The sequence below is a fragment of the Pezoporus wallicus genome, unplaced genomic scaffold, assembly GCF_028554395.1.
Source record: "Pezoporus wallicus isolate ANWC-B61680 ecotype Strahan unplaced genomic scaffold, APGP_CSIRO_Pwel_v1 contig_227, whole genome shotgun sequence".
Classification (NCBI taxonomy): Eukaryota; Metazoa; Chordata; class Aves; order Psittaciformes; family Psittacidae; genus Pezoporus; species Pezoporus wallicus.
Window position 1 is genome coordinate 2,526,375 of NW_026635704.1, and position 14,521 is coordinate 2,540,895.

The 14,521-nt window shown below is 39.8% G+C and overlaps 1 protein-coding gene across 1 annotated transcript; it reads left to right on the forward strand.

Moving 5' to 3' along the window:
• Positions 1-4,038: 4,038 nt before the first annotated feature.
• FAM210A (family with sequence similarity 210 member A) lies at positions 4,039-10,200 on the forward strand. The gene is made up of 4 exons (XM_057397417.1): positions 4,039-4,151; positions 5,371-5,843; positions 7,992-8,103; positions 9,650-10,200. Exons 2-4 carry the CDS (start codon positions 5,395-5,397, stop codon positions 9,947-9,949), a joined length of 861 nt encoding a protein of 286 aa, XP_057253400.1. The 5' UTR covers positions 4,039-4,151; positions 5,371-5,394; the 3' UTR covers positions 9,950-10,200.
• The last annotated feature ends 4,321 nt before the right edge of the window (positions 10,201-14,521 follow it).

Below are 14,521 nucleotides of genomic sequence, written 5' to 3' on the forward strand. Positions count from 1 at the left end.
TGTCTGTGAATTTGTGTGTTTGTGTTTTAGCATCTGACCCCTCACCAGTGTAGTTGTGGGGTTTTGGGTTGTTTTGTTCTGTTTTTTTTTTTTTTTTTGTTGGGTTTTTTTTGTTCTCCTGAAAGAATTCAAAGCCACGTGCAGGAAACTGCTCACATGAGGCTTCCTTATGTGAACAACCCTCCACAGCCCCTTTTAGTCATTTAGTAGAAGCTTCCCACTGCTTTGTAAACCTGCAGCCCACCACACACACTCCTCCATGTTAATTATCCTCTGACAGAAAAACACAAGTGTTTTGAGTGGAATGACCTAATGATGTGTTGGGAGACAAGAGGCTATTAGGAGTTGCTTGGGAAAGTTATTATATGAGTGGAATGAAAAGGAGAGAGAATTAGATCTTATTTTATCATTAGCTTAAAGTGAAAAGTAATGTGCAGAAAGGCAAAATAATAAGCAGACAAGTACAATCCTGGTTTTGAACTTCTTAGCATAGATGTATATGCCTCTTTTTAAGCTTAGTTAACATGTTCAAGCATAACTTCTCTAACTTGCTTATTGCAGATACATCATTGGGGCAAAAATGGACAGAAAAAAATCAAATCAGATAGCACTTTAAAAGGCAGGGTTGTTGGTGTTTTTTTCTTCTCCTTCCGTTGACATGTGCCTGTTGTTTTTGAGGACTCTGGAACCAACATAGAAGGTGATCCAGCAAATTTACACTTGCTGAAAGAAATTGTGGAGAGTAGAGACCTTTTGTAGTAAAAGAAGTGTACTTACGTAAAAATTCAATAGAGGGCAGAATGAAACTTCTGAATGAAGAAACCCAGTGCACCAGTTCACCACTGCAAAGCAGGGAAACAGTTGAAAGATGGAATAGCGCCAGTTATTAAAAATATAGTTCTGAAGAGCAAAAAGCACCACAAATGATTGTGGTACTTTCTTTTAGAAGAATTGGAGAGTCCATTCACGCTTTAAATAACACTTAGCTGTGTGCTTAAAATCTAACGCATTCCTATATGGAAGTAAATGGAGATACTGCTGTCATGTTGACTGGGTGCAGATCAGCTGTTAAGCCTCCTGTTTAGCCTTCCAGATCTGTAACTTGACACACAGACATTGCATTAGGTTCTCCTACTGTGCCTTCTGGATCCAATGTTCAGACTCCATAAATGTCTACAAGAATTTTTATTCTTTCTAAGGCTACTTTCTGTTGTGTTAGGTATCTGAAGATTGCTGTGTATGTAAAGACCTTATCAAGGTTTATTCTACTTTCTTGATTTCACTGGGTTTATTTTAGTAAGAACAAGAGTAGTTTAGATAAAGCAAGGCTAAACAAGTTGTTGGCTTGAATCCACTCACATCAATATTGAGATGTAGTAATATAATCAATTTTAAAGTTATAGCATTTACTGAGTGAAGGTATTAGAGATTAGAAGTGATGGAGGTGGGATAGGACTAATGTTTTAGGGTATTTTGGTAAACGAGTTCACTTATTTTGCATTTTTCCCTTTAACTTAAAATGTGGTGTTGTGGTTTTAGTTCTAAATAGTAGACAAGATAAGATAGCTAGTGATGCCAAAGCTTTAAATTATAACCAAGTTTCTTAGTTTAGAGATTGTATCAGGGACACTGCAATAATAATAAAAGCCAAAATATAAAATACTTATTCATACACTGTAAAAGTACTAAAAGAATAAAAAGTCTCTATACACTGCCATTTTCCCATCCATTGGTAGTGACTGCACACTATGCTGGAGAGGATTTCTGAAAACTTGGTTTGTGTCCTTTCAGAATTCTGTATGTGTGACCCAGAAGCCTCAAAGTTTGCTTGGTTTTACACTAAAAATTACAAAAATGTTAATCAGTTCTCTGTTTTTGTAGAAAGATCCCTTGGGAGTGAAAAAAAGCTCATGGATTTTCATTGGGAACTCTCCTGTGGTATAATTAATGTTCTTTTTTTAAACAGTAGTAGAACAAGTAAAAATATTTTAAAGTCATCCATATTTACAGATTGTATTCAGAGTGTTTCTGGTAGAACTGAGAAAATAAGCCAGTGTGTTCTACATATACTATACCCTCAGTTCCCTCAGATGCTTTTTGACCTCTTTTACAAAAGAACTTACAAGATGGCAAAAACTTTAGTGTACCCACATTCTTGTCTTTTAACTTCTCTGTTATCTAAAAAAAAAACTTAATTGTAACAGGGTAATTATTTTTATACAAATTACCCCAGTGAAAGTTTCATCTGGCAGCATCTCTGGCATGATTTCACTTTCCAACAGCAGATATCCATAGCAGCCTTCGCTGTACCTATGTTGGCCTGCCTTATTACTTCTGTGTTTTCCAATGATCCCTTGTTTCTTTTTTCCTGTAGGACACATCCAAACATATGAATTTGCGATACTCACATAGACCAACTCTGGTATTAAAAGATCCTGAGCTTTTAGAGTCCTCAGGAACAAAAGCACATCTAATCTCTACTTCCTAGTAATCACTGGAAGGCAAAGGTTTAGCAAATTCAAGAGATATGGTACTCCTGCAGTACATCAGGCTTATGCCAAAGTAAATTATAATGGAAGTACAAGAGTTTGCTAAACCCTCTAGCACAGTAATGAGAAGCTGATATTTTCCGTAAGAGGCCGCTAGAGCACTCTCTTTATGTCTGAGGGCTTGTTAATAGCTTGCCATGAGACAGAGGTGCCTTCAGGAACTAAATGGATGTCCAAGAATCCCAACCAGGTGTATCAGAGGTGTGGTATGGTATTACTTTTGTGCCATCAGGTAGGTGCTAGACAGCAAAAACTAGCAATGGTGTTCTGAGAAATGCTGCTATATATGCTACATGAGAATGAGAAGATTCAGAAATACTCAGTTTCTTCTTGCTTCTGTACAGAAGAATGAGCTCCTTCCAAGGCTGTCAGAATGCAGAGTTCTGACAACAACAGAGTTAATGAACCAAAATCAGAGTGCTAGCATGGTTTCCCCCATGCTGTATGGTGGCAATTTTAAAAGCTCATTTGGAACAGGTATTTTTCAGCAGGGTACCATCCACTGAAAGTAGATGAATGGCAGAAGTCTGACTCAAGAGCTCTGAATTCTTCTAGATGGATAGTTACCTTTGCCAAGTCTACTGGCTGGATATTACAAAAATCTGCTTAGGGTCTGATGTTCAGTGTTGTGTACTATTGGTGAGAGGGGAAAATAGTCCTCTGTGGAGAGTGTTATCCCTCAGGAAAGGAGTGTAAGTAGCAATATGGAAGCAATATAGTTGTCTTCTTCCAGTTTGTTGTTACGATTTCTATAAATCAGTAAGGTAGCTGGTCTGTGACAGAATGCCATCTTAACACTTGAGCTTTGCAGAGCATTTTCACTGTTTTTTGTTTGGAGAAGCATTTAGAGCTGAGAAGTCGGCAAGAATGTCTGCTGCTTGTAAAACCAGAGATACCACATGCAGTTGTTGCTTCCAGTGAATTCTTACAGAAGACTGACTCATTGAGAGGCAGTACCTGTACCTGATTTACTGTTCTATAAGCAGCAGTACTCCTTTTCTCCCAGTGAGTTCATAACTCAACAGAACCCAGTAACTGCTTGATCACAAGAGGCAAGAGTTCCTTTTTCCCCCCCGATGATGCAATACCTCCTGTTGGTATGAGTGTAACAAAAGTGAATGTCTATGCTTCACGTGCACCACTGAGGTTCCCAGGGACTTTGAAACCATTCCTCACATCAAACATTGTAATTTAGTAATTGCCATTAATTCAAGCACAACAATAGCATAAAAATACCTAGGAAACATACAGGTAGGAATGATCCAACAGATGCATTTTGTCTTGGAAGGAAAGAGTAATTCACAGTTGAGGAACTTCTAAGTTATACAAGAAAAAAACCCCATTAGCGTGTCTGTATCCAAAGGGGAATTTATACCAACAATTTCTTCAGTAAGCAAGGTTTCAGGCTAACCAAAAATCTTCTTAATACTAGTGTGCTTTTATTGCCGTTTCTCTAAACATGCCTTTTTTCTGCGTTAGCAGAGACATCCATATATTCAGACATATATTTGAGAAGTGGAGAACTAGTGGAAAAGCTGCAACTCTTTGAAGATACAAGCCTTACCGTATTTCTCTTGTTGCATGTCTGGAAAGTAATAAGGGGTATGTATGGCTTAATTACATTTTTTTTCTTTAACTCCTGCCTATGTTATGAAATATTAATAATTTTCAGCAGCCTAGACAAATTCACTGTCAAAACACCTGATTTAAATAAAGGCTATATGTGAAGGGAAGCAGATGAAAATGACAGTGGAATTTCAATTAAACTTGAATGATTTCTAGTTTGGATCAAGAATTGGTACAATAATTAAAGTAAAGGCATCAGGAAGATTGAAAAGTTGTAATATAAATGATTTAACTGGTATTTGTTACATAAAATCGATGAGTCAACCTTTTTTTTTGGAGGGAAACAAAATTCTATAATTTGCAGTCATTGTAAAAAGGAAAGGAGAGAGCATTTAATTCACTAGTTTGAAGCATGCATTTTGGGGGGGAGCATATGATGGCTTGATGTCTGTACATGCCAAACAAAATTCCTCTCTTGTGGGGAATCTTTCAGTGGTTCATTTGAACTTTCAGGAATACCTGTTAAGTATTCAAAATCATAAAGTTAACTGGGTTATCCACAGTTTTAAAATATTCTTTGCATTGTAATATTTTGTAAACTGTAATTCATTTTGCTTGTGTTAATACATGATATTCAACAGTACCATCCCCCTGCCTAACAGATGTGTATGGGCAGGCTGTTATGGATAGGTTTGTTACTATTAAGGTTATTGATTGGTTCTTATTATTTTATTTTTTTTTACTGTGAACTCTGCTCAGAAGAGTGTATGGAGTATAGAACGTGAAAGGTTACATCAAAACTAAAAATGTATTGACACTGAAAATTAATTAATTGCACATCAGGGAGTTCATACTACATTCGCTTAGGCTCAAAGTGTGACTCAAACTCTCAGTTGCTACTAGAAGTGAAGTTTCAAGGGTAACTTTTCAATAACTGTGTTAAATTATGTAGATAAAAGCAGTAGATAGTCCTAAACATCCAAAAATGTTTTTAGAGAGTAGAATGAGCATTTTAGCTGTGAGGAGCAGAGTGTGTTAAGTGAAGGGGCCATTTTAGTTCAGAGTGCTAAAGAAGACTGATCTAAAACTATCTGATTAGTAAAGGTAACGATTTCTGAAAAGGCAGATTATGAAAACCTTTTAAAGTAGAAAAATAGCAATGTAAAATTTGAGAATTTTGAGTGGCATTGGAGTAAATAGATTATTGAAATGCAATTTGTTTACTTTTTTTTTTTTCCTTGTTTCCTCTCTATAGAAACCTCAGCCACAGTTCATCAGAATGCAGCGGAGTCTGTTACATACTGCTGCTCAGCTGGCACATGGGACATACGTGGTTCTTCCTCGCACTGGTATCTTTCAGTGCTTAAAAGGACAATCAGTGTTGTCTAATATTGGATGCAAAGTGATTTTGGCACTGGACCCTCCTAAACGATGTCTTCATGCAGGTGCAGCGTGCTTTGCCTCAAATAAAAGTGCTTCTTCATCACAGCCAGCAGACAGTCCTCACAAAGTACTAGAAGAGAGAAATCGTTTGACTTCAGCCACTGATACGCCCAAGCAGAGTCCTGTAGGATCCAATTCTTCAGAACCTGATCCATTACAAGACAAATCAATTAGTCTTGTTCAGAGATTTAAGAAAACTTTTAAACAGTATGGAAAAGTCATGATTCCAGTGCATCTTGTGACTTCCACTGTGTGGTTCGGATCCTTCTACTATGCAGCCATGCAGTAAGTTGATATTTTGTTGTAGTGCCCAATGCTGCTGTTGAATTGAGACTGACTTTCACAAGTGAAGGGAAATATATGTTAAGAAGTGCATCTATACATAATAGGGAAATGAGGGTACATTTTTAGTTGAAGCATAAAATTAATATCAGAAATATACAGGATTCATGAGTGTCATGTACACGCTATTATCATGCAGTTATTGCTGTTATGTTGGTTGACATTTGAAGGAATGCTCATCTTCCCAGAAGATGCATGAATGTAGATGGCATTGAAATTATTGGTAAACTCCCACAAGGTAAAGATAGGGATTTATAATCCTGATTTCAAAATGCTAGGTGAGATCTTTATAGACCTGTTCTTTTTTTGTTGTTGGACTTGAGAGTCATTTCATCACTTCCTTTCCCCCTTCATCCTCAGTCCTGTCTCATCATTGGACTTCCATGTTGTTCACCTCACCCTGAGCTCCTCAGAAGCCATGTGTATCTTTTCCCTTTTACTTCTGTTTCTTGTCTTTCCTGCCTTAACACTGAAAAGTTGCTACTGTAGGCCAGACTTGTTAACTGGAAGTTAATTATTTGTATGGCTAAAAGAAAAAATAGGAATTAATAGAAATTTCTAGCGTTAGTTTCTTTCAGCTATAGCATGTGCCAGATACTATTCTGGAAAATGTGTATTAGGGAAAAAAAAACCTATATCAGATATGAGCTGCTAGTCAGATGAAGTAGGTTTTATCTATCTGCAGATGGTTTGCTAAATATCAGTAAATGTTTATCTCTGGATTGCTAGTGTTGTATATTTAATAATAGAAAGCATGAAACAACAGTAGCTTGTGGTGGTAAGGATGGGGCTTAGACATCAGAATGCCTTACCACACAAGTGTTTGTTTTAGTTACTCTAACCAGCTGGCATAATTGCCCTTTCTAGGAGCTATAGATCCAAATGTCATTCTAAATTTAGCTCGTGTCCGAGGAATAGAGGTCTTGAGCTATAAAAATATTTTGCTTTGGAAGAATTCAGGTTGATGCTTACATCTAGGCATTTCAAACTGAATGAAGATTGCTTTCTTGAAACAATGAAGTTAGCTGCTAAAATAAGTATTTGACAGATCAAAATGATGGGAATATTTAACTAGAAAGTAATTATAACAAAGCTTCAGTTCGTCATGCCACAGGAGCAGCACCCTCTTGAAGTGGAAAAATAACTTTCAGAATGCCTGCTCATGATATGAGACCAAACAGTGGTGGTTTATGAAATAACACAGTTAATGCTGTCTTTCAGATCTTACTATGTCTCCATTTTCTGTTCTGGGGATAGGCTTTCAGACTGTAGCTTCTAGTAACTTAGTGCCTGCTATGGTTCCTGATGTTAAAGTACACACATACAGAAGAATGCTTAAAATATTAGTACCAGTGGGTAAAGATACACTAATAATAACTACTACATCTCTAAACATTGGAAAGATGGGTCTTCTATAAATGCATTCTGCAGTAGCTTTCTACTGTAACGTAAAGATGAGCTGTCTGGTCTTTTTTAAATTTAGTGCTGATGTTAGCTTCCCTGGTTTTCAAATTGAAAGAAATTGTGATAGGAGCTCCCTCCACTCATCTTGACAAGGTAGAACAACTGGGCACAAAATCTCTGAAGTCTTGTCCATGTAACATGTCACATCCTCTTCTTTTGCCACATTCCATTTGTTTGATGTATTTGAAAGTGAATAGTGGACACTGAAGTATGGATTCTGTGCTTCTGGGCATGCTGCAGATTAGTCTGAAATTTTAAAAAGAAAACAAAAAGGTAATTTTAGGCAAAACAGAACATGAAGTTGAACCTGCACAACTGGAGCCTGAGCAGCTGTCTTACCACCATAATATCTGCTTACCTCCAAACATAATAAACTGAGACACAGGTAAGTCAGTAGTTACTGAGCCCAACAGGGATAATATAAATGGGTCACATCTAGGAATGCTGAAAAGAATGTTAATTGCCTATATGTACAGAAATATAAATCCTGTGAGTACATAGCAAAGTATTGTTTCAGCTAAGCAATCAAATTGCAAAGTTGGTATAATAAAGAATGAAAATGGTACTATAAATCACTGCTTGGGTTTCAAATTCCAATTCAGGTTGCCAATTTTTCCTCTTTTGTAGAGGAGTGAACATTGTTCCATTCCTAGAGTTGATTGGCTTACCAGACACCGTGGTGAACATCCTGAAAAATTCCCAGAGTGGAAATGCACTAACAGCATATGCATTGTATAAAGTAAGTATAATTACAGTTTGTAAATAAGCTCTAAATCTTGCCTGGTGAACTAAACAGGGTTTACTTGTTTACAGCAGAAGGAATTAATACTGTTTTCTCTCTTTAATAATTACACATACTTGAGCATTCATTTTGTAGTAAAAATAGTCACATGCAAGTTCATAGAATCGTAGAGTAGTTAGGGTTGGAAAGGACCTTAAGATCATCAAGTTCCAACCCTCTTGCCATGGCCTGAGACACCTCACACTAAACCATGTCACCTAAGACTCCATCCAGCCTGGCCTTGAAAACCGCCAGGGATGGAGCATTCACCACTTCTTTGAGCAACCTATTCTAGTGCCTCACCACCCTCACAGTAAAGAACTTCTTCCTTATATCCAATCTAAACTTCCCCTGTTTATAGAGGCTCTGTTTCTTTAAGGAGTTTATCTGTATTTCTGAAATAACTTGTTTGCTGCAGAATTATTCTCTGCCCTCAGAGATTTTAATTACAATCAAGTTATTCCTCTATATCCCTGATGTAATTAACATGGATAAAGAGGTAAAACCTAAACACCTTATGATTTCTAGATGAAAGTGCAGTTATTTTTATCCTAGAGGATTCGCTAGTTTGTCTTCCTACCTTAGCTCTCCACCATTGTCAAGTACTTCAGTTGCCCATTGGAATCAGTTACTTATATTCAGGTTTGGGTCTCTGTTGTGCGCAATCTGTTAGAGAAACATGTCAGACCATGCAAAACCAAAATACTATATTTGCTTCAAATGCCACTCATCAAAACATCACATTTAGAAACTTCTTAACTGGTATTTAAAGGAGTCATTTTCACAAAGGAAAATAAAAAAACAGAAAAAGTGAAAGCACTACTCTTGCCAATTATTCCTGTGCCTAGAAGAAACCAATAAATAAATGTGGTTAAATATAAAGATTTTATTATAGCTGGGAGATCTGGCAGTGTTGGAAGAAATTTGTAAGATGTAGAAGCACAAGAATAGGTGGTGAATGGAAAATTGTGTAGGCTTTTCTTTGAAGTTCTGAAAGAGCAGGTTAGTCTATCTAGAGTAACAAACCTGGTTGGTAGCGCCTTGGGTTAGTGGACCTTTTAAGGTCTCCTTTAAGAGCTCTAGTTTTCTACGTGTGAGTCCTAGTTTGGGACTGAAAGATGCCTATACTCTTGTGAATTTTAGAATTTAAAGCATATCTTCATGTCAGTATTTCCTTTTTGCTTATGTGGCTCTGTGTTTACACGCTGTCTGTTCTGGATTGCATTCTGAGATGCCTAATGCATGACCCACCAGCTGCACAGAGAGGATTTCAGGTTTGGGGGTTTTGTTGTTTTGTTTTATGGAAGTCTAATGCCTCTGCTGATTTTGTCAAAAAATACGCATTTCTGGGGGAATGCACTGTAAACTGGCCTATTTCCTTATAAATAGAAGAACTTTGTAGTATCTGATGCTGGCCAAAATAAATTCTCAATATTAAAAATACCTGTTACTAGATAGTATTGTCTTGTTTTATTTATATGGTGTCCTCTTTGTTTTCTTGAAGATTGCAACTCCTGCCAGATACACTGTGACTTTGGGAGGAACATCCATCACTGTTAAGTATCTACGTAAGCATGGCTACATGTCCACACCACCACCAGTAAAGGAATATATACAAGATAGGATGGGGGAAACAAAAGATAAGATTACAGAGAAGATGGAGGAAACAAAAGGAAAGATTACAGAGAAGATGGAGGAAACAAAAGATAAGATTACAGGGAAGATGGAGGAAACAAAGGATAAGATTACGGAGAAGATACAAGAAACCAAAGATAAAGTTTCCTTTAAAAAAATAAAGGAGTAGGAGAGATGCTTAATTTTTGGCTATATCAAACTTAGCACTTTAACCCTTTGTGAGACAGGATATACAAAGTGCACTTCTGAGCTTTTTTTTTTTCTCTTCTCCCCTTCCGAGACTACAGTTGCTTTGTGGATTTAAAATTCCTGTATATTCACCAAGCTTAAAGTTCCCTGAGGGAGAGGTTGTAATGAGATATCAACTCGCAGATGGAAAAGTGCATCTCGGATTAGAAGTCCGTATGTCGGTTGGTAGTAGTGTTAATGGCTGCTCTGCCTTTTTATCTCTACCACACACACCCTCCTCCCCATACCCCTCAAAGATAGTTTCTTCCAGAAGCCACTACTTTATTCTTCCATCATAGTGCACAGCCATTATTCTGTTAGATTGAATCTTCCATTAAATGAGAAGGAAGATTTCTCTCTCTACTGGGAAAGGCAACATATTTTGGTTTTCAGAGTATGTGGACCCAAGCCTCTTCAGTCGTGATCATCCCTCAACTTGGTGACAGACCATTATCACTGGTACTGCACATGAAGGAATCCATGGATTAGCTACTTGGCCTGAATGAATTATAATGACTGCATTGACTTGAGCTGAGCTGTGATCCTTTAGGGGCTGAGACTATGAATCTTTCTTGGATGGTGTATCTTTTCAGAAATCTCAACTGAAAGCTCTAAGAGGATGAATTAATCGCAGTAGCCATACTGTCAAGTATACTTTGTTTCCTAAAGTTGATTTACAGTAGAAAATTATTAAATGATATTAATAATTGTCTATTAAAAATTAGGTTATTTTTTTATCATGTTAAAGTTTACAAAACTGTTCTATTTCATTGTTTGGAGAAAAAAAAACAAAACCCTAAATGAGAAGTTTACTTGAGAAATGTGTATATTAAGTGGATTTTTGAATACATGTGAAACTAAGAGTTAAACCGGAAAGTTCTTCCTCCTATGCAGGAGTTCCTCAGGCTTCGGTAGAACAATTCAACTAAAATAAGCATAATTTCTGAGACAGTCTACCAAACTTTCTTTCCTTCTAGATTTTCTTGGGTCAAGCAAATACTTATTCATTGCTGAAGGCTGAAATGCTGTCTCAGAGATGTCATAAAGGACTAAAGTTGGAACTGTTCTATTTGACTGGGCAGGCAAGCTGCTCTCTTGGCTTTATTCAAATGCAGGCTAAAGAAGGGTGTTTTTCCTATTCCTATTACAGGTCTCATGTTTTAGCCAGTCTCTGCTGGTTTATCTTGTTTAACAAAGGTGGGGTTTTTGCAGGGGAGTATGGGGAGAAGCAACAGAGTTGAACCCTGAGCTTTGTAAATGACTAGAGTAAAATAATTGTAGCTGATAAAATATCAGCACTGCCTCACTCTTACGTTTTCAGTCAAGTCACTGAGGGCCTCCCTGTGTTTCAGTGAGTTGAACTTCATTAACTTAACTGTGCAGGACTCTGCCTTGTTTCCACGTCAAATAGTAACTGCAATGTAATGCCTAACTCACAGGGAAGTTGTGAGGAATAATCATTGTAAATTTGGTGCCCTGAAGATGTAAAGTGCCATGTTTCTGATAAGTATTATTAAAAAAAATAATCTGTGAACTTGTGTTACTGCTGAGTTGAGCACTACTGTACGACTGCAGTTAGTAGATGCTTTTCTTTGTTTCTGTTTAGTGTACTTCTTACACATTCTTCTTCACACATTCTTCTGATGCTGGCATTTGTTCTGGTTTTCCATTTTTGTGGGCAGTGTTGCCTGTGTCCTGCAGCACCCTGCAGAGGTTGAAGTCTGCCCCAGTAGTATTTGCATGATCATACTCTTGCTCTGGGGCCACATGTGGGAACCTCTGTGCAACTCACAGGATCCATTTCCAGATAGATAGATCCAGAGCTGCGTTAGCTGCCCAATCATGAACTGGAGCCAAATGTGAGTTAAAAGCAAGTAGTGGTTGAAGATAGGGCAGGAGCTGAAGTCACAGCCCAATACTGGGCCAGAATCATGACCAGATATGCCACTGGAGATGAAGCCACAGACCAACACAGGGCAAGTGCCAAAGTCATGACCTGCTACCAAGCCCTAGCCAAAGTCAGACTGAACAGCCACTGAGCTGAAGTAGTAACCCAGCATTAGGCCAGACCTGAGCCAGAGGCCCAGGATGGGTCTGGAACTAAAATCGTTGACCTGAAACTGGAATGGAACTGAAGTCAGATCTAGAGATGGAGCCAGAGCTGAAGCCATGGCCCAAGATTTCAGCCACAGGCGAAGTAACAACCCAAGATGTGGCAAGGGATGAACCTAAATAGGGGCCAGAGCCAAAGACATGGCCTGAGAGCAGGCCAGGGCCAAAGATGCAGCACAAATGAAGCCGCTGCTGATCTTGAAGCTCAGATGAGGTTGGAGCTGAAATCACAGCTTGATACAGGGCTGCAAACTTGTGGCTCAAAGTGGGACCAAAGTAGCAGCCCAAGATGGGACTGGAGTAGATGCCATGACGCAAACAGGGGCAGGAGCCAAAGCTATGGCCTGATATCCAACAGGAGCTTAAGATGTTGTCTCAGAAACATCTGCCACTGGCCTGAATGGAACAGTGCTGAAATCACTGTCCAAAAAGGGTTAGAGCTGAAGCTGCAGCATGATAAGAGGCTGGAGCCAAAGGTGCTGTCTGAAATGGGCTGGAGCAGAAGTCATGAACTAGGCAGGAGCCAGAGCCAAAGCTGGAACCCAGTATCAAACCAGAGACAAAGATGGGGATGGCAAAGTGACCAGAGTCGAAGTCACAGCTTGATATGGGACTGGAGCTCAAGTAGCAGCCAAATATGAGCCATAATGCCCTCCCAGGCAGGCCAGAGCCAGAGCTGTGATCTGTTAACAAGCTGATGGCAAAGTAACTGCCTTTGGCACAAGAGGCAGAGTTGCAGGCTGAGCAGGAGCCAGTATGAGGCCAGAGATGAAGTCATATATGGGGCCAGAACCAAAACTGCAATCGGAGACCAGGCTGGAGCCAAAGTGGCGGCCCAAGATGGGGATGAAGCCAGATTTGTGGCCTGAGGAATGGCTGGAGCCGAAGTTGTGGCTGGAGAAAGTAATAAAACCAAGACGGGGCCAGAGCCAAAGCCACGGCCCAAACAGGGGCCAAGTCACAGTAACCTCCTGAGGAGGGGCGACAGCCAAAGTAGCCACCTGAGCGATGGTCGGATCCAAAGTTGTGGCAAATGTTTGGGCTGGAACCAAGTTTCAAAGCCAAGATGGGGCCAAGCAGGACCTAAAGTTTCACTCCAATATCTTAACAAAGCTGAATTGCAGGTCAGTTTGGCACCAGTACCAAAGTCACAGCCCAAGCACGGGCCAGAGCCAGAGCTGCTGTACAGTATCACAGGCCAAGATAGGGGAGAGCAGAAGTTGAGGATGAAGCAGGGGCTGGAGCAGACATGAAAGCCTGAGCTGGAGCTGAAGTTACAGCCCAATTGATATTGTCTGGGGACAAATTGGTGATCAAAGATGGGGCCAGAATCAAAGCTGTGGCTCAAGATGGGCCCTGGAGGTGAAATCATTGCCAAAGATTGGGCTGGAACCATGGTAGTGGCCCAGGATGGCTCCGTATCTTCGCTCACAGCCTGAACAGAGGTCAGAGCTGAAGTCACAGCCTGAGAAGGGACCAGGGCCAAAATCACAGCCCAGCCAGGAGCCAGAGCTGAAGTGGCAGCCTGATACCTGCCTGGAGCTGAAGCTGTGCTCTGAGATAGGGCCAGAGCGGTGAGCGGGAGCTGAATTCACAGTGTGATATGCAGCCAGAGCCAACAGTTGTGGCCAGCACTGGGCTGGAGTATCAGCTTGAAACAGGCACAAAAGTTGCAGACCAAGATGGAGCTGAGCCCAGATAGCAGCCCGATATTGGGCCAGAGATGAATTTACACCCTGAGCAGACCCAGAGTCAAAGTCATGGCCCAAGATGGGGCCAGAACCAAAATCATAGCCAGGAATGGCTATGCACAGCACGAAAGTCATGACCTAGCGCCAGGCTGGAGCTGAAGTCTGAGTCCAAGATGAGGCCAGAGCTGAAATCATGGCCTGAGCAATGGCTGGAGCCAAAGCACTGGCCAAAAAATGTGGGCCTGAACAAGGAGAGAGCCAGTCATGGCTGAAGTTAGTGCCAGAGCTGAAGGTGCAGCCCAAAGAGGGGCTGGAGCTGGAATAGTCTCCTGAGCAGGGAGAGCAAACTAGTGGCCCGAGACGGGGCTGTAGCTGAGGTGGAAACACACTTTGTGATTGTGTCCCCTTAAGGATGTAACTTAGAGTACTGTGCTGCATTTGTCTTTGCTCATCAGTTACCATCAGCAACAATAGTAATTAGAGACTCATAATCATCCCCTGGCAATTATCTGGCTGTTTTGATGATCTTCTTAAGCAGAAATAATACATCTTGATTTCATAAGCCCACAGGGCAAAATGTAGTGTTAAGTAAGTTTGGGCTTCAGTTTGATGAATTGATTGGACAATCACAGAGAAAGGAAAACAGGGGAGGATACACAGGCTTGTTTAGGAGTGAAAAAAAAAAAAAAAAAGGAAATAGACCTTATACA

Coding starts and splice junctions, on each gene's coding strand:
- FAM210A (XM_057397417.1), top strand. CDS start 5,395: ATGCAGCGGAGTCTGTTACATACTGCTGCTCAGCTGGCACATGGGACA. Junction 5,844..7,991: donor TTCTACTATGCAGCCATGCA/GTAAGTTGATAT, acceptor CCTCTTTTGTAG/AGGAGTGAACATTGTTCCAT. Junction 8,104..9,649: donor CAGCATATGCATTGTATAAA/GTAAGTATAATT, acceptor GTTTTCTTGAAG/ATTGCAACTCCTGCCAGATA.